The following is a 23,841-nucleotide window of genomic DNA, read 5'->3' on the forward strand; positions in this document are numbered from 1 at the left end:
GCACCATGCTTCACCGTAGGGATGGTGCCAGGTTTCCTCCAGACGTGACGCTTGGCATTCAGACCAAAGAGTTCAATCGTGGTTTCATCAGACCAGATAATCTTGTTTCTCATGGTCTGAGAGTCCTTTAGGTGCCTTTTGGCAAACTCCAAGCGAGCTGTCATGTGCCTTTTACTGAGGAGTGGCTTCTGTCTGGCCACCCTACCATAAAGGCCTGATTGGTGGAGTGCTGCAGAGATGGTTGTCCTTCTGGAAGGTTCTCCCATCTCCACAGAGGAACTCTGGAGCTCTGTCAGAGTGACCATTGGGTTCTTGGTCACCTCCCTGACCAAGGCCCTTCTCCCCCGATTGCTCAGTTTGGCCGGTCGGCCAGCTTTCGGAAGAGTCTTGGGGGTTCCAAACTTCTTCCATTTAAGAATGATGGAGGCCAATGTGTCCTTGGGGACCTGCAATGCTGCAGAAATGTGTTGGTACCGTTCCCCAGATCTGTGCCTCGACATAATCCTGTCTCGGAGCTCTACGGACAATTCCTTCGACCTCATGGCTTGGTTTTTGCACTGACATGTACTGTCAACTGTGAGAACTTATAAAGACAGGTGTGTGCCTTTCCAAATCATGTCCAATCCATTGAATTTACCACAGATGGAGAAACATCTCAAGGATGATCAATGGAAACAGGATGCACCTGAGCTCAATTTCGAGTCTCATAGCAAAGGGTCTAAATATTTATGTAAATAAGGTATTTCAATTTTTTTGAAAAATTATAAATATATACACTACCGGTCAAAAGTTTTAGAACACCTACTCTTTCAAGGGTTTTTCTTTATTTTTACTATTTTCTACATTGTAGAATAATAGTGAAGACATCAAAACAAAGCTGTAATCAAGGCAAAGGGTGGCTATTTGAAGAATGTCAAATATAAAATATATGTTGATTTGTTTAACACTTTTTTGGTTACTACATGATTCCATATATGTTATTTCATAGTTTTGATGTCTTCACTATTATTCTACAATGTAGAAAATAGTGAAAATAAAGAAAGCCCCTTGAATGAGTAGCTGCTCTAAAACTTTTGACCAGTAGTATACATACACACACACACATACAGGTTAAGGCCAAACATGTTGCGAGGAGAACAAAACAGACCTTGACGATCCGACATATGAGCACGTCATAGCGCTGGTGATTGATCCTGTGCTTCAACATCACTTTGTTCACCATGGGGATAAAGATCTGGTACTGAAGCCGGGAAAAGTAGAGAAAGAGAGGAGAGAGAGTAAATAAAAGAGTGTAGGCTATGTGGTGGTTTATGCATTTAATCTGTTCACCTCCATCCCCTCTGGCCATAACACTAACGACAGACTGGCGATGCCATCTGTATCTAACCTCCGTTGCCCCTGGTTTGATGGTTGGATCAAAAGCTGCTGCTTTTCAAATCGGGGCCAGACTTCCCTGCATGTGGTCTAGTTTCTAAGGTTTGGGTGGGGCTAAGGGGGGTGACCTCATCGACTCTCGTAAACAGTAACGGTCCCAACTGCGGCACCATGTGATGACATCACCGACCCGCAGGAAGTAGTAAAAACCACAGGTACAGGAGAGAAACTTGAAGAGAAACGTATGGTCCTGGGATGTGTGTGTGTGTGTGTGTGTCTGTGTGTGTGCATGTGCGTGCATGTGTGTGTCAGCTCCTGTTTGCGGTTCTACGAGGGCCCTGGGGGTACGGTAACTAATAACGAGGTACCTTCTTGCCCAGCTGGAAAACGAGCGAGGACAGCGTGTCCATGGCTGTGATGCGTAGCTCGGGGGTGTTGTCCAGCGCGCGTACTATGGGGTGAATGATGCGCGACGCGTAGTCCGTGAAGTCCAGGGACTCCGTCAGCCTGTCTAGCGTCTCCAAAGCAACCCTGAAGGGTGAGGGAAACACAGATAAACAACACATAGAAAAAAGCTCAGCTACCAAAGTGCACTGGGAGAGCGTGGCCGAGAAAGGGCCGTCTCGCTCCAAATGCTAGGAAATCGAAATGGGAGCCCTTTATTTATGAACACATTTCTTCCATGACACCCAGACAATAAACGTAAGATGCTGGCACTTTGTATCTTGGAAAGTGGGCCCCATTTCTTCACTACTCATTAATGTAATATTACCAATTGGGAGGAGATGGGGAAGAACATTTAACATGGGAGTGAATATACTCATGTGACTCAGTGACCTGTGTGTCAATTCATAAACTCTCAAAATGTACTTTACAGTGCATGTGCTCTATAACCAAGTGTGTGGGAGATGTGTGTTGAACTCACTTGCGGGCCTGTAGGGGTACATCCGGGGCATCAAACAGCTTGACGATGGGAGGCAGCAACAGGTGGAGGTAGTCGTCCAGGTTAGCACCAAACAGCTGAATGGCATTGAGGAGCTGAAGATACAATATAGTCAATACAGAGATAAAACAGGCAATCTAAGAAATAGATCAAAGACAAGATACAGCCCTGATGGTAAACCTAATGGGAGAGACTGGTATACCACCAAATGGAGGAGCAGATAGTATGCATCCTTATACTGGTTGGATGGTCAAAAAGTATAACAAGACAAGAGGTATTGAGGAACTTTCGCATCAGCAAAGTCAATTGTATGTTTGCATTTTACATATGCAATGTGTATGGTATTGTTCATGAAAAGTGAGTGCCAATGCCAACATCCATGTCTTTCAAAAGAGGTTCTTAGTCATTGTGAGCTAAGGCTACAGAACAATGTCCTTTTTGATACTCCTGGCCCTCCTACTTGCTTCATAAGAGCACACTGGTTCCAACACCACACTCTTGCCATGGATTTCAGCGCAGTAAAGTGGGTGGATGTTTTCTGTGTAACTAACCAATTTTCCAGTACATAATTACTGAATGCGAGGGGGCAGCAAGAATGTCTGTGTGTGTGTGTGTGTACGTGTCAGGTGTGGATGACGTATAGCCTACACCATTGACTGTAAGACCCCCTTCTTAATTGCCTTGGCGAGACTACAGGAAGTTGGGAGCTAGACTGAACAGCTCCCGCGAATGATGGAGTTCTGTTTTCTTTTCTCTACCTGGACTGGAAGGTAACCTGATTCTTCATGTCTCTACTGTGACCCTCTGGTAATACATAGAGGTTAGACCAGGGCTGCCTTCCAAATGGCACCCTATTCCCTATATACTGCACTACTTTTGACCTGAGACCCCCTATTGGCTCTGGTCAAAAGTAGTGCAGTATAAAGGAAATAGGGTGCCATTTGGGCCATAACCTAGAACTTGGGTTCTATAGACCATATCCAGACATACTGTAGGAGGTTGAAGCTAGCTGTGTGCTTCTGGTTATCTAATATCCCATCGTTGCCTTAGAGAAACAAGATACCCGCTACACCGGAGAGAGGTTGAATAACTGTGGTGGGTTAGTTAGAGTGCGATGTTGCCCTGTGGTCTATTTTCACCCCCAAGATTTACTTTGAGGAAAACCCATATCGGTGTCATAGCTAATCGGTGAAATATGAGAGAGTACCAGCTATGCTTCGTTGGCTGGGTTGTTGTAGTGATTATGCTTTGGCTAGACTAAAAAAGGGTCATGGGGTGAGTTTTGATGGCAACCACAAACAAATGGTACCTAGAAGAACAGGAAGTAAACTGGACTTTGAAGGGGCCATGTTGTGGCAGTAGTGCAGTAGATTATGATTTTAAAGAACCGATAAATGATTTAATTTATATAACGGTTCCTCAAGTCCTCATATATTTGACTAACCATGACTTACGGTGTACAATTACAATGTGTGTTGATGTGGTAGTCACTGGTTACAGGAAAATACTTTTTGAACAAATACTGTTTTAACAAGCGCATCGGCACATTTCCTCTAAGTGGTGCTGAGAACATAAAACACACTACATAGTCCAAAATGATAAAAGTGACCTCTGTAGGTCTATGTCAGTCCAGATATTTATGTCATTGCTCGCTAGGACAATGGCAAAAATAACTGGAACGATATAGAAGTGCAGAGGTAAATGATGTCATTTCAACCAGTTCTGCCTGCTGACACTCTCTTGGAAAAGGTCTAATTCTGACCAAAACGAGTACTAACAAACCCCCAGACGTGTGTGGAAGTAGGTCCTGAGAAAGGATGACATCATCCTCACGACCTTACCTTGATGGTGACCCCGCGGCCCATGCTCATATCGTGCATGAAGACACGCAGCATGTGTGGGATGAGCTGCGGCAGGTAGAGCTTGAACTCCCCACCCAGGGCCACCACGATCTGTTCAATCAGCAGGATGATGGTGTTCTGCATGGGGTTGTTAGGTGTCCAGTACTCCTATGGAATGATAATAATACACGTGGTTACTTGCAATGACTGTGATATGTGGTGGTTATACCTCCCTTAGTTTAATACACTGATTGTAACTTGCTCTGGATAAGAGTGTCTGCTAAATGACTCATATGTAAAATGTAAAGCATTATTCTGACTTGAGATCTGAGTGCACAGCTTCGGCGTCAATCCTTCATTGACGCCAATGGAGACGGTTCTCAAGTTAGGATTCCACCCTTAAGCCATGGAGGGACATTACCCCCGTATTGAGAAATTAGTTTTTCCTAAATAATGAGTCCAGGTCCTTATGTTTTGGCCTTTTTATGGTTTGTACAGGTTTTTAAGAGCTTTGGATGGTACGGCCAAAGTGCTAGCGACCAAGCACTACCTCATGCGGTCCCATTGCCATACATTAGGAGAGATGTGAGGGTCTGGCACTGGGGTAACTGGGTCAAATGGTGTTTCCATCAGTGAGATGGAAGATTTAGAAGGAGATTCCTCCTCTATGCAATGCGACGTCCTCACGTGCCAGTGGCGGGATGCCAATTTCCTGTCAATCAACTCGACATCCTTCCTCAAAATGACTCCGCCACCATTATGAAAAACAGGGCTTAAGATCTGTCACAGCCACTGGTGATTGGGAGATAATGGGGGTGTAAAGGAATGTAGTCACGCAATACATTGAAGGGCCAATATCCTTAAGCTATGAATGCTCATAGAGGCATTTTGCGAGTGGCCAGTGTTCCAACCCCCGCTTTCCTGCTCTGACTGGAACTAGCCTAAGTTAGGGCTGCTATTCCTACAGCAGATGATGTGATTTCACCTCCCGAAGTCCCGAATGGCTATTCCAGCCCCTCATCTGGACGCATGAGGTAGACAGTTACTACAATGAATAGAGCCCTTTGTTTTACTCACCATTTATTAACTCCAGCTAAAATGTGCAATGGCCCAGTTTCCCGGAGAAGTTACTGACTGCTGATTCAGAATGTTATTTTGATTCCAGTAAATAATGGACATTTTATATTTTGTTCCTGGCTATATGAGTATGTACTGCTAGACCGTTGGAATTTTCGAAATTCAACTGAGAAAAATTGCAGTTATTTGAAAATATATAGGTCCATTATAATTTCTACATATTTTCTATCTAGTTTTAGACATTCAAGAGTGGCCTGGAGTGTTTTTTTAACCCATAATAATCATCCCCCCCACAAAAAAAATAACCTACTCAAGGTTTTAACAGTTGCTTTCACAGTAGGACTTCCCACATGTACTTTTTTCTTCGCACTATTGAAGTTCAGTCAATTGGAGGGAATGACACTGTAGAGTGGAGCAGTTTAATAAAATATTGCAATACTTAATGTAAAAGAAATACTGTGAGAAAACTACCAAATACTTATTTCTGAACAACTTTTATACAAACAAAATAGTTTCTCCATAACAAACAGCTTTTAATGGTGCAACTCTTTCATTCTAGATGGACAAACAGGCTTCATGCCAGTAAGAGAGTCACGCTCAAGTCACATTTCCCCTTACGCATTAGCGCCAAAGAGGAAAGTCGAGAGAGAAATGTACACAATTAAGAGTTTGCAGCTGTTTCTGAGCCAGTGGAAAAAAGAGAGAAAGAAAAGGGGCCTTGTTTTTGAAGAGGCAACTCACTCTGATGAGTGTGAAGATGTCATCCATGTAGGGGCGGATGTGGATTTTTACAAAGCACACGACCATCCCCATCTGCTGGAAGAGAAACTGAAAGAGAGGTAGAGAAAATAACAGGTGTAAGCAAAACTATCTGGTCGTGGGTCAATGCTTTAGCTACATGCATCTCGAATCCCGATTTCAAACCCCTGACAGCGTGATCCAGGTTGAATTTATGGAGTTGAAAACGTGTGGTTGTAATAAAAATGGCCTGGTGCAAAACAACTTCGGAAAGAAGCAGGTAAAAACACTGAAGTGGAAAGGATCTATCTTTAGTTACCTTTACATGTATGGCACAGCCTTTTTAACTTTACAGCTACCCTGACTTTTACCTAGCTACCTCTAAAAATCCATAATTTCCCAAAACGACTAGCGATAGTACTGAATTTCAGCTAAAACAAAGAAATACACAACAATTAACAGCCACAAGTGCCAATCAACAAGAAGAAATCCTGAAACACAACAAAGTTCCCGGCTAGCAGTAACTAGCTAGTTACCTCTCGGATGCTAGCGTCACACACGCGGATGACGTTGAGGAAGGTGGGCATGACCTGGGGCAGGAACTGGACACACTTGAGGCCCAGGGACTTGAAGATGAAGGTGACTGCCTGCACCACCATGGTGTGGTGGTTAGAGAGGGAGGGGTCACGCAGGATGCGCATCAGCGTCACGATGGCCACCGCCGGGTAGAACTCATCCAGGGGGAGGTTGCCCATGTTCACCAGCATCTCACTAGTACTGTAGTCGGCTGGGAGGGAGAGAGAAAATAAAAATCTATCACACATGACCATTTTTTACTTTAAAATTATTTTCAGGCCACTGAGAGAAACATACCATCCTTTTGTGAAGGTACAGTGCCTGTATTTGTTGTAGCCAGTTAAATAAACATTGCGTTTGAATAATACAGGACACCTTTTTTTGTCATGTTATGTTTATTGCAATATTGACGTTATACAGGGAACAGAGGTGGTGACTTGACAATGTACTACAGCTCACTGAACAACGCACAGTAAAGTTCACCGAACTCTAAACTTTGGCATGTCTTTCATGCCTACAGACAATGCATATTGAAACATATTGAAATCACAACTGTTGTCAATTTCTCCTTCAGAGTAGTCTTTATTTTAGTCATTCATATTCACAAAATTATATAATACTAATCTCTTTCTATTTTAAAAACAAAGAAACTATGATAGATGTATTCCATCTTACTACAGGGATAAGGCATTCATAGATTAAACAAATGCAAATCCTAGTTCTGTTATGTCTATTATATACAAACAGTATAAACTAAATTAATCTTTACATATATTTGATAATAATATATATATTTTTTAAATAATCGAATTAGAGTAATATATTGCATTGATAATCAATAGGAAGAATTTTTATGGTAGAAGAGTAACACAGCTGCTTCAGTAATCTCCTTTGATACACTGTGTTGGTTCCATAGCCATTCCAGTCAAAGGCAGAGAAGTCACCACACTGACGAGGCGCTGCCTCAGGGAAATGTCCACCACCACCAATACAGTAATGTTCAGTGTCGCCGCCATTTGTTGGTTTGACCCCAGAGCAGATAGCCATGGCTGTCTGTACATTATTTATTGGCCTGAAAGTGATGAAGCCAGGCTCAAACTGGTTTCTTGTGTTGGGTCCGTAAAATGTTATTGTGGTTTCTTTATCCCCAAAGTCGTACACGATTGGAATGACAAGTCCTGTGGTCCCACTTGCCCCAGCATTATATCTCACTGGGTAGAGCTTAAAGAGTTGATGCAGATTTCCCCCTTGACTGGAAGGAAGCGTCTCTCAGTGTGGTAGCGGAGGATGGCGGCTAGGTTCCAGTGTTCCATAGGGGAGTTGTTGGGAACGTGCCACACCGACATGTCTTCTGCCACAATGTCATAATACCCAGGATTCTTGAAGTCGTCCGAGGTGGCGCCCTCTGCGGTTCCAAAACTGGCCCTGTTGGCCCAGTTCCCATCTCCGTCTGGCCAGTTGGGGTTGCTGCCTTGCTGGCTGGACCAACGGTCGCCCATCGTGCACTTCCCATACATGTTGTTCTCGTGCACGCTCGCCAGAAGAGTCCAGCCGCCGCCAGTGGTGGTCATGTCGCAGAAGGTCTGGTAGACCGTCCCGCTGGTTGTAGTCAGGTAGTACAGCCCATCTTCATGTTGATCATATCTGTCCCTTATTTCCTTACATCTTCTGGCAACATAACTAGACGTGTTTCTCAGCCTCTCCAAACTGTTTAAATATGTTGTGGCAACTACTGGAGCTGCTGCACACCCATTTTCTTGTAATGCTTTTACAAATTGAGGCAGTTGCACCATCAGTAGATGGATCATCATCAGGAGAACACAATACTTAATGTCTTCTGTGGTGAGTTCTCAGTGAAGTATCTGTTCAGTGTCTGTGTCCAAGACAAGGTATGTTGTCAATCCATGGCAATGCTTAAATGTATACCCTTAGGGCCCACGTGTCTTTTGTCAACTGTGACCAACTCAACATCCAAACAGGGTTAATATTTGATTGAGTTGTCAATAGGGTTGCTAAACTCCGGTAACTTTCCCAGGTTTAAAAGAAAACCCGGTTGGAAGATATATATAAAATCAGGAGGGAATATGCATGGAATCCAGAATCCTCCAACCAGGACTTCTGGAAAACCTGGCAATTTTCAGAAAGTTCCAGAAATGTTGCAACCCCAGTTATCAACAAACATGACGTGGTGATAAGCACACAATAACGGGCAGTCACTACCGTCATGGGACTCTTATTAATTGTTTTATTCTGTGTTGTTAGACAATGAAATGGTTTCAATGTTTTGGCAATTGAAGTCTCAATATTTGGCTACGCAATTTCAAATGAAAAGCTCAAATAATTTCAAGGTCATATTTCATAATACATTTAAAGGGATACTTGTGGTCCTCTGTAGCTCAATTGGTAGAGCATGGCACTTGTAACGCCAGGGTAGTGGGTTCGATCCCCGGGACCACCCATACGTAAAAATGTATGCACACATGACTAAGTCGCTTTGGATAAAAGCGTCTGCTAAATGGCATATTATTATTATTATTATTATTATTATTATTATTATTACTTTGGGATTCTGGCAACGAAGCCATTTATCTACAGTGCCTTCTAAAAGTATACACTTTTGGTAGGTTACAGCCTACAGCCCTTTACTCAGACCTTTGTTGAAGCACCTTTGGCAGCGATTACAGCCTCGAATCATCTTGGGTAAGAAGCTACAAGCTTGACACACCTGAATTTGGGGAGTTTCTCCCATTCTTCTCTGCTGATCCTCTCAAGCTCTGTCAGGTTGGATGGGGAGCGTCACTGCACAGCTATTTTCAGGTCTCTCCAGAGATGCTCGATCGGGTTCAAGTCCGGGCTTTGGCTGGGCCACTCAAGGACATTCAGAGACTTGTCCTGAAGCCACTCCTGCGTTGTCTTGGCTGTGTGCTTAGGGTCGTTGTCATGTTGGAAGGTGAACCGTAGCCCCAATCTGAGATCCTGAGAGCTCTGGAGCAGGTTTTCATCAAGGCTCTCTGTATTTTGCTCCGTTCATCTTTGCATCGATCATGACTAGTCTCCCAGTCCCTGCCGCTGAAAAATATCCCCACAGCATTACGCTGCCCCCACCATGCTTCACCGTAGGGATGGTGTCAGGCCAAAGAGTTCAATCTTGGTTTCATCAGACCAGAGAATCTTGTTTCTCATGGTCTGAGAGTCTTTTAAGTGCCTTTTGGCAAACTCCAAGCAGGCTGTCATATGCATTTTACTGAGGAGTGGCTTCTGTCTGGTCACTCTACCATAAAGGCGAGATTGGTGGAGTACTGCAGAGATGGCTGTCCTTGTGGAAGGTTCTCCCATCTCCACAGAGGAACTCCAGAGCTCTGTCAAAGTGACCATCAGGTTCTTGGTCACCTCCCTGAACAAGGCCCTTCTCCCCCGATTGCTCAGTTTGGCCGGGCAGCCAGCTCTAGGAAGAGTCTAGGTGTTTCCAAACTTATTCCATTTAAGAATGATGGAGGCCACTGTGTTCTTGGGGACATTCAATGCTGCAGAAATGTTTTGGTACCCTTCCCCAATTCTGTGCCTCGACACAATCCTGTCTCGGAGCTCTACGGACAATTCCTTCGACCTCATGGCTTGGTTTTTGCTCTGACATGCACTGTCAACTGTGGGACCTTATATAGACAGGTGTGTGCCTTTCCAAATCATGTTTACCACAGGTGGACTCAAGGATGATCAATGGAAACAGGATGCACCGGAGTTCAATTTCGAGTCTCATAGCAAAGGGTCTGAATACTTATGCAAATAAGGTATTTCTGTTTTGAATTTTTATAAAATTAGCTAACATTTCTAAAAACCTGTTTTCGCTTTGTCGTTATGGGGTATTATGTGTAGATTGCTGAGGATTTGTATTTATTTAATCAATTTTAGAATAAGGCTGTAATGTAACAAAATGTGGAAAAAGTCAAGGTGTCTAAATACTTTTTGAAGGTACTGTACTTCCCCAGAGTCAGATTAACTCATTTGTATGTCTCTGCATCCAGTATAAAGGAATTTAGAGGTAGTTTTGCGAGCCAATGCAAACTACTGTTAGGCAATGACTGGAAGTCTATGGTAACTACTAGCATGCTAGCAGTTACCACAGACTTCCAGTCATTGCGCTAAAGCTAGTCAGCAACTTCCTTCAAACGGCACGCAGAGACATAAAAATGGTATCCACGAGTTCATCTGACTCTGGGGAAGTAGCCAGAATACTGAAGTATCCTCAAACATTTATATTAAATTGAAAAGTGATTTTTTTAAATTATATGAACCGACCTCAAAAAGCACTAATCGCTAAGCACTAATGAGCCTGAAGGTGATATTTTGTTTACAAACCTTTGAAAATAGGTTTGACTTGTTCAAAGACAGAGCGTTTCACAAGCCATGGATTATTGCATCACAAGACCCTAGGTGACCAAGGCCAACCCTGTCTGCTGCAGTGAGCAGGGTTTGGTTTTACGGGCGAGTCAGGGAGACAGAAATGTCTGATATTCAATGTTTCATTGGCTCAGCGTAGGAGTTGAGTTTCAGCCCTTAACGCAAGTCCCACACTTCTTAATACCTTTTCCCTCCCTTTACGCTCTAGTCTAGAGCCAGACACAATAAGTGGGCACCTGGGCAGAACGCCTGTGTTCCTTTGGACAGGCCAGCTTCACTATCGCCACACGTGCAGTACATAGGGCCATTACTAGGCCCAATACAACATGAAGAGAACAATGGAGACTTGGCACCAATTACATCAGCAACTTTCACCCCCAAACAAAACAGATATAGGTTTGTGTGTTACAGAGCGTCAGAGAGTGCAGAGTACTGTTGGGACTGGAGCAGCGCCGGAGAAGATGGCTGCCGTTTTACAGCCCTCTAACCAACCCTCTAACCAATTGTACTATTATGTGTGTTTTTCCGCGTTATTTGTCATTTATTTTGTACATAATGTTTCTGCCATCGTCTCTTATAACCAAAAAGAGCTTCTGGATATCAGGACAGCGATTACTCACCTCGCATTGGACGAAGATTTTTTCTTCAACGAGGCGGCCGCGAAGGATATCATACAGACACCCGACAAGGCCCAAATCCCCGTCATTCGCGTGAGGAAGAGACGGAGATATCGCGGACGCAGATCCGGGTGCCTTGTAAGGATCCGACGGCGAGCGAGTAAACTGCCTCTTCCATCAATCCTATTAGCCAACGTTCAAGCTTTTGAGAATAAAATGGACGATTTAAGATTACGGTTATCCTACCAACGGGACATTAAAAACTGTAATATCTTATGTTTCACGGAGTCGTGGCTGAACGACAACAATGATAACATTCAGCTAGCAGGCTATACGCTACATCGGCAGGACAGAACGGCTGACTCTGGTAAGACAAGGGGTGGCGGTCTGTGTATATTTGTAAACAACAGCTGGTGCACAAAATCAAATACTAAGGAAGTCTCGAGGTTTTGCTCGCCTGAGGTAGAGTATCTTATGATAAGCTGTAGACCACACTATTTACCAAGAGAGTTTTCATCTATATTTTTCATAGCTGTCTATTTACCACCACAAACCAATGCTGGCATTAAGATTGCACTGAATGAGTTGTACAAGGCCATTAATCAACAGGAAAACGCTCATCCAGATGCAGCGCTCCTAGTGGCCGGGGACTTTAATGCAGGGAAACTTAAATCCGTTCTACCTAATTTCTACCAGCATGTTAAATGTGCAACCAGAGGGAAAAAAACTCTAGACCACCTTTACTCCACACACAGAGACGCATACAAAGCTCTCCCTCGCCCTCCATTTGGCAAATCTGACCATAACTCTATCCTCCTGATTCCTGCTTATAAGCAAAAACTGAAGCAGGAAGCACCAGTGATTCGGTTAATAAAAAAGTGGTCAGATGACGCAGATGCTAAGCTACAGGACTGTTTTGCTAGCACAGACTGGAACATGTTCCGGGATTCTTCAGACAGCATTGAGGAGTACACCACATCAGTCACTGGCTTCATCAATAAGTGCATCGATGATGTCGTCCCCACAGTGACCGTACGTACATACCCCAACCAGAAGCCATGGATTACAGGAAACATCCGCACTGAGCTAAAGGGTAGAGCTGCCGCTTTCAAGGAAAGGGACTCTAACCCGGACGCTTATAAGAAATCCCGCTATGACCTCCGACGAACCATCAAACAGGCAAAGAGTCAATACAGGGCTAAGATTTAATCATACTACACTGGCTCTGACGCTCGTCGGATGTGGCAGGGCTTGAAAACTATTACAGACTACAAAGGGAAGCACAGCCGCGAGCTGCCCAGTGACACAAGCCTACCAGACGAGCTAAACCACTTCTATGCTCGCTTCGAGGCAAGCAACACTGAAGCATGCATGAGAGCACCAGCTGTTCCGGATGACTATGTGATCACGCTCTCCGTAGCCGATGTGAGTAAGACTTTTAAGCAGGTCAACATTCACAAGGCCGCAGGGCCAGACGGATTACCAGGACGTGTACTCCGAGCATGTGCTGACCAACTGGCAAGTGTCTTCACTGACATTTTCAACATGTCCCTGACTGAGTCTGTAATACCAACATGTTTCAAGCAGACCACCATAGTCCCTGTGCCCAAGAACTCTAAGATAACCTGCCTAAATGACTACCGACCCGTAGCACTGACGTCTGTAGCCATGAAGTGCTTTGAAAGACTGGTCATGGCTCACATCAACAGCATAATCCCAGAAACCCTAGACCCACTCCAATTTGCATACCGCCCCAACAGATCCACAGATGATGCAATCTCTATCGCACTCCACACTGCCCTTTCCCACCTGGACAAGAGGAACACCTACGTGAGAATACTATTCATTGACTACAGCTCAGCATTCAACACCATAGTGCCCTCTAAGCTCATCACTAAGCTAAGGATCCTGGGACTAAACACCTCCCTCTGCAACTGGATCCTGGACTTCCTGACGGGCCGCCCCCAGGTGGTAAGGGTAGGTAACAACACATCTGCCACACTGATCCTCAACACGGGGGCCCCTCAGGGGTGCGTGCTCAGTCCCCTCCTGTACTCTCTGTTCACCCATGACTGCATGGCCAGGCACGACTCCAACACCATCATTAAGTTTGCCGACGACACAACAGTGGTAGGCCTGATCACCGACAACGATGAGACAGCCTATAGGGAGGAGGTCAGAGATCTGGCCGTGTGGTGCCAGGACAACAACCTCTCCCTCAACGTGACCAAGACAAAGGAGATGATTGTGGACTACAGGAAAAAAAAGAGGACTGAGCACGCCCCCATTCTCATCGACGGGGCTGTAGTGGAACAGGTTGAGAGCTTCAAGTTCCTTGGTGTCCACATCACCAACGAACTATCATGGTCCAAACACACCAAGACAGTCGTGAAGAGGGCACGACAAAGCCTATTCCCCCTCAGGAGACTAAAAAGATTTGGCATGGGTCCTCAGATCCTCAAAAAATTCTACAGCTGCACCATCGAGAGCATCCTGACTGGTTGCATCACCGCCTGGTATGGCAACTGCTTGGCCTCTGACCGCAAGGCACTACAGAGGGTAGTGCGTACGGCCCAGTACATCACCGGGGCAAAGCTTCCTGCCATCCAGGACCTCTATACCAGGCGGTGTCAGAGGAAGGCCCTCAAAATTGTCAAAGACTCCAGCCACCCTAGTCATAGACTGTTCTCTCTGCTACCGCACGGCAAGCGGTACCGGAGTGCCAAGTCTAGGTCCAAAAGACTTCTCAACAGCTTCTACCCCCAAGCCATAAGACTCATGAACAGCTAATCATGGCTACCCGGACTATTTGCACTGCCCCCCCACCCCATCCTTTTTACGCTGCTGCTACTCTGTTAAGTATTTATGCATAGTCACTTTAACTCTACCCACATGTACATATTACCTCAACTACCTCAACTAGCCGGTGCCCCCGCACATTGACTCTGCAACGGGTACCCCCCTGTATATATAGCCTCCCTACTGTCACTTTATTTTACTTCTGCTCTTTTTTTCTCAACACTTTTTTTGTTGTTGTTTTATTCTTACTTTTTTTGTTTAAAATAAATGCACTGTTGGTTAAGGGCTGTAAGTAAGCATTTCACTGTAATGTCTGCACCTGTTGTATTCGGCGCATGTGACCAATAAAATTTGATTTGTATCGGATCTCTCCCTGAGCATGCTACTACATTATACCGTTATCATTCTTGAGCCCTTGGTGTCCAACTCCCTTGGCCTGACTTGGTCATTGTATTCACTGGGTTGTGGTTGTGTTCAAGAGAGGTCTGGAGCACCTAGCTAATGACTTCCCACCACTGGAGTCACAAAGGGACAGCTAAGGAGCCCTATGAGGCTCTGGAGCCACAAGTTACAGACCCCTGACATTGCCAATTACTTTCCAGCACTTAAGCAGGACATGCAGGACTCCCAGTACACAGCAGCAGCCAGCTGCCAGAGACTATGGCCGCATTCCAGAGCTTAGAAGTTGCTGACGCCTGACAGATATTTTTTTTTTTTGTCATTTAGCAGACGCTCTTATCCAGAGCGACTTACAGTTAGTGAGTGCATACATTTTCATACTGGCCCCCCGTGGGAAATGAACCCACAACCCTGGCGTTGCAAGCGTCATGCTCTACCAACTGAGATACAACGCCTTGATACAGTTGAAGTCAGAAGTTTACATACACTAAGTTGACTGTGCCTTTAAACAGCTTGGAAAATTCCAGAAAAGGATGTCATGGCTTTAGAAGCTTCTGATAGGCTAATTTACATAATTTGAGTCAATTGGAGATGTACCTGTGGATGTATTTCAAGGCCTACCTTCAAACTCAGTGCCTCTTTGCTTGACATCATGGGAAAATCAAAAGAAATCAGTCAAGACCTCAGAAAAAGAATTGTAGACCTCCACAAGTCTGGTTCATCCTTGGGAGCAATTTCCAAACGCCTGAAGGTACCACGTTCATCTGTACAAACAATAGTACGCAAGTATAAACACCATGGGACCACGCAGCCGTCATACCGCTCAGGAAGGAGACGCGTTCTGTCTCCTAGAGATGAACGTACTTTGGTGCAAATCAATCCCAGAACAACAAAGGACCTTGTGAAGATGCCGGAGGAAACAGGTACAAAAGTATCTATATCCACAGTAAAATGAGTCCTATATCGACATCACCTGAAAGGCCGCTCAGCAAGGAACCGCCATAAAAAAGCCAGACTACAGTTTGCAACTGCACATGGGGAGAGAGATCGTACTTTTTGGAGAAATGTCCTCTGGTCTGATGAAACAAAAATAGAACTGTTTGGCCATAATGACCATTGTTATGTTTGGAGGAAAAAGGGGGATGCTTGCAAGCCGAAGAACACCAACCCACCTGTGAAGCACGGGGGTGGCAGCATCATGCTGTGGGGGTGCTTTGCTGCAGGAGGGACTGGTGCACTTCACAAAATAGATGGCATCATGAGGAAGGAAAATGATGTGGATTTATTGAAGCAACATCTCAAGACATCAGTCAGGAAGTTAAAGCTTGGTCGCAAATGGGTCTTCCAAATGGACAATGACCCCAAGCATACTTCCAAAGTTGTGGCAAAATGGCTTAAGGACAACAAAGTCAACGTACTGGAGTGGCCATCACAAAGCCCTGACCTCAATCCTATAGCAAATTAGTGGGCAGAACTGAAAAAGCGTGTGCGAGCAAGGAGGCCTACAAACCTGACTCAGTTCCACCAGCTCTGTCAGGAGGAATGGGCCAAAATTCACCCAACTTATTGTGGGAAGCTTATTGAAGGCTACCCAAAACGTTTGACCCAAGTTAAACAATTTAAAGGCAATGCTACCAAATACTAATTGAGTGTATGTAAACTTCTGACCCACTGGGAATGTGATGAAAGAAATAAAAGCTGAAATAAATCGTTCTCTCTACTATTATTCTGACATTTCACATACTTAAAATAAAGTGGTGATCTAACTGACCTAAGACAGGGAATTATTACTAGGATTAAAATGTAAGGAATTGTGAAAAACTGAGTTTAAATGTATTTGGCTAAGGTGTATGTAAACTTCCGACTTCAACTGTAGGTATTTTAAGTATCAGCTAACCATATCAAATGTTATAGCAATTTGTCAGTCGATGACGTGGAAAGCAACCATTGGTTGTTGCGTCGCCGCGCCTTAGCTGTGGAACGCGTCCTATTGCTGCTCCAGACACTGACCCTGGCTTTAACCATATCCTACCTTGGAGAGAGATAGCTTCAATTCCAGACTGAGCCACATTAGCAGGCCAAACTGCTAAAGCTATTACCTTCCACAGAGCAGTCACAGCGTAGCTCCTTATTGACATTTTCCATGCATTTTCTTACAATGCTTCTGGTAAATTGATTCACATATGACAAAGTTGTTTAAAAGTTGCTCAATGTTGGATTTTAATTTTTCTTCATTCTGTCATTTTTGCAAGCTGTTTTTCTCTGGACTGACCAAAAAGATAGCGCCACAGGAGACTGCACATTGTATTATCAGATGTGTAGCCTTGTGTGAACTCAATGATGTAATTTGACATTAACATGGAAATATCTTCGAGGACTCTGTCAAAGCATGAATATGCCTCGGGGGCCCAGTCTAAAACACGGAATAAAATCCCTACCTGCATTCATGAGAAAGATTAGTGATTTATGGTATGGATATAATGTACAAATGTAATATACATAAATATGAGCAAAACGTTCACTTGTAATCTCCAGTGGACGGTGTAGCCTAATCCTGTGACCAAAATGACGTCAAGGCGTTGGTCTCGCCAGTGCGTGGACCGTTAAGTCATATAAAAATCAACCAAATTCCTCTAAAATCATTACAAAGTCATATACATCAGGATTTACGGTAAAGTCTCTGTTGTGTAGGCTGACGCCTGGTGGACTCCAAGCCTTAGGGTCTAATATGTGGGTCAGTTTTGATGAGCAGGGCTCCAGACTGCGACCATTTAGTCACATTTTGCGACCTTTTAACTTGGCTGTGGAAGTTACATTTTTTATTTTTCGCACTGGTGCAAGCTGCACATTCTACCTGGTCAACTCAATCAAAACGTCCTATTTTTTTGCTGGATAAAACCATGAATTTGTTAAACAGTAAAGTGCATTATCCTCATTATCCACTGTGCCTGCCTGTTTCGCTGTGGTCAGCTGCTGTAAAGAACGAGCCTCTCACACGCTCGGTCTCCCCTTTAGTGCCCCTTGTGATTGTATAACATTTCAAAATACAATTGCGGGGGAAAAACTGCTCTGGAAGAGACTAGTTGTCCATATTAAAAGAGAGGAGTCTCTCAGCTTTCTGTAGGTATAATTATCGAGCTCAAAGCACACAGTTTTACAATCATGATATCTGATATGGCTTTGAAATACGGAGCGCGCGACATTGCGCATCGGCCATCTCAAGTGCACTAGGGCTCATTGCAAAGTTTTTTTAGGACAATTCATTTACTGTTAGATTCATACATGGTTACTAGCAGTAGGTGTTATATTTAGAGTTAGCGATCTAGCACCAATTGAATTAGGCCTGTATATAATATTAGTGCACATAAAGATTAAGACAAATTCATCTCTATTGAACAAAAAAATCTGAAAATTCTGAGCCCTATTTTGACAGTAAAATATAGCAAAAGAAATTGCCTAATTGTCAACCCAAAATTCATGACAATCACTGGATTAGGTTGCATATCCAAATATTTCCTTCTTGGACATGTTACATGTACCAACTTATTTATTGAATACCATCTCAGTAGTCTACTACACTTGTTAATGAAGCATTGTAAATGATTTTACAATGACTATAAGATGATGACTCAACTGTATTATATTGTATGACGCTGCATTTTTTTTTGGGGGGGGGGGGGGGGGGGGGCCAGATATCCCTACTTCAACAGGTCCCAAAGCACTTAGCTTGATCATTTTCTGTCTGAACTGAGGTCAGACTCCCTGTGTTGGATGTTTTGGTTCAGACAGAAAGTGTGCAGACATACAAAGACACATGGGCAGGTTGTAAAGCCAACCCATACATTCTGTTGACATTGCTAGGCCTAAGCGATGCCCTATAAGCAGCAGCCTCCAGTGACAAAGTCAGTCAGTGGATATGGCCCTTTGTTGGCTTAACTCATAGCTGAGACTGGGTACTCGTGGCAGCCAGAACCAGCACCTTTTGTAATTGAAAACGTAAATAACTTTTCTCTAGTGTAGCGGTAACACCGCGGTGAACTCCAGCCACCAACACAAAAGCTAGTGTGCATATGTGAATATTTGCACGTATTTGTGTATAAACGCAATGTTTTCCACTGCTAATCCACTCTGGGGAGAGGCAGCCACATGTCAGGTGTGTGTGTATGTGTGTGTGAGAGTGCGTGTGCATGTGAGAGAGGTGTTGAAAATGGCAGTGGGTGCTCACCAGAGTCCTGGCTGGACTTGGACTCGGAGAGGCTGACGGCAGAGGCGTCTCGTGACTGGTCGATCATGCCGATGTTCACCTTGTGCTTGTAGGGGTCCAGGGCTCCCAGCAAGCCCAGTACACGGATAGCCTGGCAGACAAAGCAACATAATTAAATGGAACATATTATGTCTGTCAATAGACAGCACATGTGACATAACAGTGAAACGTGAGGTGGGGGAGAAAAGTTGACACATCACTTACATCAGGGCACGAGGTTTTGGAAAAGCTAACCTTATAAAGCGTAATTCCATATAATTCTTAACAAGAAGTGTCATTCTGAGATGTAATTCAAGGTGTTACCAGTTTAATCATTGCAACTATAAAACTGTGAGGGGAAAAGCCCAAATGGATAATGAATGGTACCTCTCTTCTGATACCCTGGTTCTGCTCCGTCTTGAGGAAGTTGAGCAGCACCTCCAGAAGAGAGGGGTACTTGCGGTAGGGCTCCACCACGTATCCCGTGCTAGCAACCTGCTGGCCCAAAGTCCACAGCGCCACCTGGTGGAAACGAGATGTGTTACTACCACGACAATGTAATCAAATCACAAAGAATCTGATGGCAAATAGTACCATAACATGTATAAAGATATGGATTGTATGGAAAATACAAAATAGTCCTTTTGAAAGCAGGGACATTTAATATTAACACTTGGACATGACCAGACATGCTTGGGGGAAAGGCTTGCAATTGAAGATATCAATGATACTTGGTGAACAAGCCTGTCACCTCCCAAAGTTGTACCTATAAAATCGTGCATATATACCTGTCTCTTGGCCAATGAGGAGGAGTCCTGGAGCATGTCCATGATGATGGGGAAGAGCTCGTCCATCCACTTCCTCATCTCCAGCCCGCTCACCTGGCGGGCCGTGACAACAACCAATCAGAACTCACCTCTCTGGTGCAAAGAGGCCTACTGTTATGTCTCCCAGCTATCCTTGTATATCTAATCTATAGTAACCCCGCATTTCATTTCACCTATCAGATTCACAACTTACTGTACTCAGTCTCGTATTTCAGTTTTGATCCACTCAGCTTGTAATATTCACAATTCACAAATCCTTTTCATATTCCTTACGTAATCCAGTTTATACACTACACTATACACGTACTCTTGGATGTTTACCACTGTCGTAGCCTGGCCATGGGTTGTGTTCAGTAGGGAGAAAACATTTTGAAACGGGGAGGCACCATCTGAACCAATGATGTATATAAACCCTGGATTGCTGACACTATGTATTGGCCATTGAGAGGCTTTGAAGCCACCGGTCAGTCATATTGGCACTCACAAGTAGGAGCAGTCCTCCATAGGAATGAATGGAATTCTACAGTATTTTAATTAGCCCGTTCTCCCCAATTAAAGTACCACCAACCTCCTGTGATTGAGAGGCTTTGAAGCCACCGGTCAGCCATATTGGCACTCCCCAGTAGGAGCAGTCCTCCAAATTGAATTTCAATTCAATGTTTCAAGGACAAAATGACATGTATTTAAGTATTTTTTGTTGTAGTGGGGACAGTAACATTAGTACATACTTTCTAAAGAAAATACTTTAAGGAAAATGTTTTTATATTTTCATGTTTAGCTCACATAATATACACGGAACAAAAATATAAACACAACATGTAAAGTGCTGGTCCCATGTTTCATGAGATTAAATAAAAGACCACAGAAGTTTTCCAATCGCACAAAAACCTTATTTCTCTCAAATGTTGTGTACAAATCTGTTTACATCCCTCTTAGTGAGCAGGTGTGGCATATCAAGAAGCTGACTAAAAAGCATGATCATTACACAGGTGCACCTTGTACTGGGGACAATAAAAGGCCACAAAAATGTGCAGTTTTGTCACACAACACAATGCCACAGATGTCTCAAGTTGAGGGAGCATGCAATTGGCATGCTGACTGCAGGAATGTCCACCTGAGATATTGCCTGAAAATGTAATATTAATTTCTCTACCATAAGCCGCCTCCATTGTCGTTTTGGCAAATTTGGCAGTACGTCCAACTGGCCTCACAGCCGCAGACCACGTGTATGGCGTTGTGTGGGCGAGCGGTTTGCTGATGTCAACATTATGAACAGAGTGCCCCATGATGGAGGAGTACCAACATGGCTGCGCGGTGGCTTCAATACAGCACCCCCTGTCAGTCATCCAGGGTTTATACACATACTTGATCTGAACTTGTCCAATAAGACACACTTGGTTTTCTTTTCTGTTTCAATACATTTTGCTATGGTGTGCCCTACTGAACACGACCCTAACATATTGAGAATTCACACAATCCTGTTCAGTCTTTTTCCTCAGACTGGCTCTTTGGGGGAACCTGATGGTCTCTACCTGTCCTGGCACTGCCTCAGCACAAACTGTCATCAGCCCTACTCTGGCATCTCCTGCACTCCCTCTGCGCTGCAGGGCCAGCCTGCCCCTAACAACTCTCACTTCCTCAACCTTCTGGGGAGTCCAGCAGTTCACCTGAGCAGAGAGAGTGAGCAGGCACAGTGAACACTACTGAAATGAATGGGATATACATGGTTGATTCCCATAGGAGAAAGTTAAGTTGGCCACCATCGGCAGACACAGGTAAATTGTGCAGACACAAAGGCATAGAGAATACATAGGCACATAAAATACAAGAGTGTAGAATACACTAAACATTGAAAAACGATACACTGAATGTCACTAGCATTTACTGGTAGGGTCACAGGGTTAAAAAGGGATCCTTACCTGAGCCAACTCTCCAATAGTGGCCAGGACGCTGATGACCACCCCAGGGTTGGGGTCTGGGTCTTTAAGCTTCAGGATCAGGGCCTGAAACAGAAGAGAAGAGGAGCTTAGAGCCAACAGTAAATTGAATCATTTGAATCATTTCTAATACAAATAAATGGTTAATTTAAAAGTACGTTAATTTGAATTAGGAAAATATTCTCAAGATATTACAGGATGCTTAGGGGCACTTCTGACAGCAGTACATTTCGGTTGGAATCTATATATCCAGTATCTTACTTTCAGTAAGTTACATAGTTGTCACAAATATGTTGTAACACGTTACAAAGACGTTACTGGGTAGTTAACATATGGGGCAGCACCAATTATGGTAGGTACCTTTAGGATGGGCTCCATGTATGGGCGTATGAGGCGGGGGGCGTTGGACACCAGGTGACCCAGCATGCGGGCACTCTGCTCCTTGTTCCTGCCCACGCCACTGTGTTCCAGCTCAGTCAGAATCTGGAACAGGCAGAAACACACACCATAGTTTAGCAGCCATTATGATGAAGGAAATAGATGTGTTTAACTTGAATTAATGAATAAAACATCCTGTTTAAAAACTAAATGCGATTGCCATGCCAATTCCTTTCAAAAAGGTAGAAAAACCCACACCATAGTTTAGCATAGTTCAACATAGTCTGACATTTGTAATTGAAGCCACATCGTGAAACATTAACTTGGCTACCATCTGCTGGTGTGTTATTGAAATGGCAGGTCCACCACTTACACTCACCCAGGAATTACTAGCATCTCGGGTAAAACACACAAAGCTACATTATACCAACAACAGATGAAAACAGATTATTTAAAGGGATACTTCAGGATTTTATCTACTCCCCCAGTCAGATGAACACATTTTTATGTCTCTGTTTCCTGTATGAAGGAAGTTAGAGGTAGTTTCGCGAGCCAATGCTAACTAGCGTTAGCACAAGTCTATGGGTATCTACTAACATTCTAGACACCCAAAGACTTCCAGTCATTGCCAAGTATTCCCTTTAACACCAAGCTATGTGGGGTTTTCTGACATGCCTTTTGTTGTCTTTCAATACATCTTGCACAGAAATACACAAAATAACCTACATGTGAAATAAGTAATTTCTGTTTATAGTTTCTGTAAATTAGATTCTGTTCTCATTCAACTTATCTGGTAAATGGGTAAAATGACTCAAATAAGACAAGTCTACTGCTTGTGTTACCTGGATGAGCATCTTGCGCAGGAAGGGCATGACGAAGGCGGGGTTCATACTGCTGAGGCGTCCGATGGTGCAGATGGCCAGTTCCCTGATCTCAAACACCTCGTCGTTCAGCGCCACAAACAGCGCCTGCAGGTTCTCCGCCTGCGCCAAGTGGGCGTCGAAGCGCTCGTCCAGAGAGGCCAGCACACAGTAGCGGATATCTGGGTCTGAGGGGGGAGGTAAGTAGGTAGGGACAGAAAGAGAGAAGAGAGAGAGGGTGAGACTCATGCTGTTTTCCTTTCTCTGTATCCTATCTCCTTTCAAGCTGTCTAAATAAAGTGACAAAATACTAAACGGGGTGGGGGAAAAGTAGCGAACCCATGAGTGCCTAGGCATTCTGGCTATTTGAACCTATCATCATCACCACCACCAACACCCTTACAACCAACCTGGATCTGTGATGCCCACTACCAGCAGCTTGCTGAGCACGTCGGCCACCACCTGCACGGCCGTCTGGCTGACCACGTGGCCATGGCCGGTGATCAGGTGGATGGAGGGCGTCAGCAGGCGGGAGCAGGTGCGCGCCGCCTCCATGCGGATCTCCTTGTGCTCGCTGTTGAGGAAGTGGTCGGCGCAGTGGCGCACAAACTGGGTCAGCGAGTGGCCTGTGGACAGGAAGGAGAGGTGAGAAAGTCAGGGTCTAATTCCTTTGGCACCAAATGGAAGAAAGCAGACTGGGAAATGGAGGGAGGTCACTAATGTACACAGCAGCTGTCACTGATAACGTTGTTAGCGAACGTGTCATTGTAGCTGCAGCCTCCTCACCTTCACATTTTATTTGCAGAAGGGGAAACGATGGCTTGATAGCTAATT

The 23,841-nt window shown here is 44.3% G+C and overlaps 2 protein-coding genes across 3 annotated transcripts in view; both read right to left on the bottom strand.

Annotated features, from left to right (window-relative positions):
* Positions 1-23,841, bottom strand: part of mtor (mechanistic target of rapamycin kinase) — a 155,283-nt gene that overhangs the window by 125,982 nt on the left and 5,460 nt on the right. For both annotated transcript variants that reach the window (XM_084184822.1, XM_084184821.1), the window contains exons 12-24: positions 23,418-23,633; positions 22,990-23,195; positions 22,130-22,252; positions 21,752-21,835; positions 19,794-19,886; positions 19,393-19,527; positions 18,988-19,117; positions 6,510-6,760; positions 5,977-6,063; positions 4,159-4,326; positions 2,300-2,412; positions 1,743-1,905; positions 1,148-1,240 (exon numbers count right to left, since the gene is read on the bottom strand). In XM_084184822.1, the coding sequence (XP_084040948.1) occupies positions 1,148-1,240; positions 1,743-1,905; positions 2,300-2,412; positions 4,159-4,326; positions 5,977-6,063; positions 6,510-6,760; positions 18,988-19,117; positions 19,393-19,527; positions 19,794-19,886; positions 21,752-21,835; positions 22,130-22,252; positions 22,990-23,195; positions 23,418-23,633 (1,862 nt within the window). The remainder of the gene's footprint in view (positions 1-1,147; positions 1,241-1,742; positions 1,906-2,299; positions 2,413-4,158; positions 4,327-5,976; positions 6,064-6,509; positions 6,761-18,987; positions 19,118-19,392; positions 19,528-19,793; positions 19,887-21,751; positions 21,836-22,129; positions 22,253-22,989; positions 23,196-23,417; positions 23,634-23,841) is intronic.
* LOC311147566 (intelectin-like) lies at positions 7,385-8,419 on the bottom strand (the record flags this gene model as incomplete). Its single annotated transcript, XM_084184316.1, is given in 3 exon segments — positions 7,385-7,452; positions 7,455-7,808; positions 7,811-8,419. Coding segments are annotated over 3 exon segments (972 nt in total). The 5' UTR covers positions 8,361-8,419.

This window comes from Coregonus lavaretus, assembly GCF_964263955.1.
Source record: "Coregonus lavaretus genome assembly, chromosome: 20".
Taxonomy (NCBI): Eukaryota; Metazoa; Chordata; class Actinopteri; order Salmoniformes; family Salmonidae; genus Coregonus; species Coregonus lavaretus.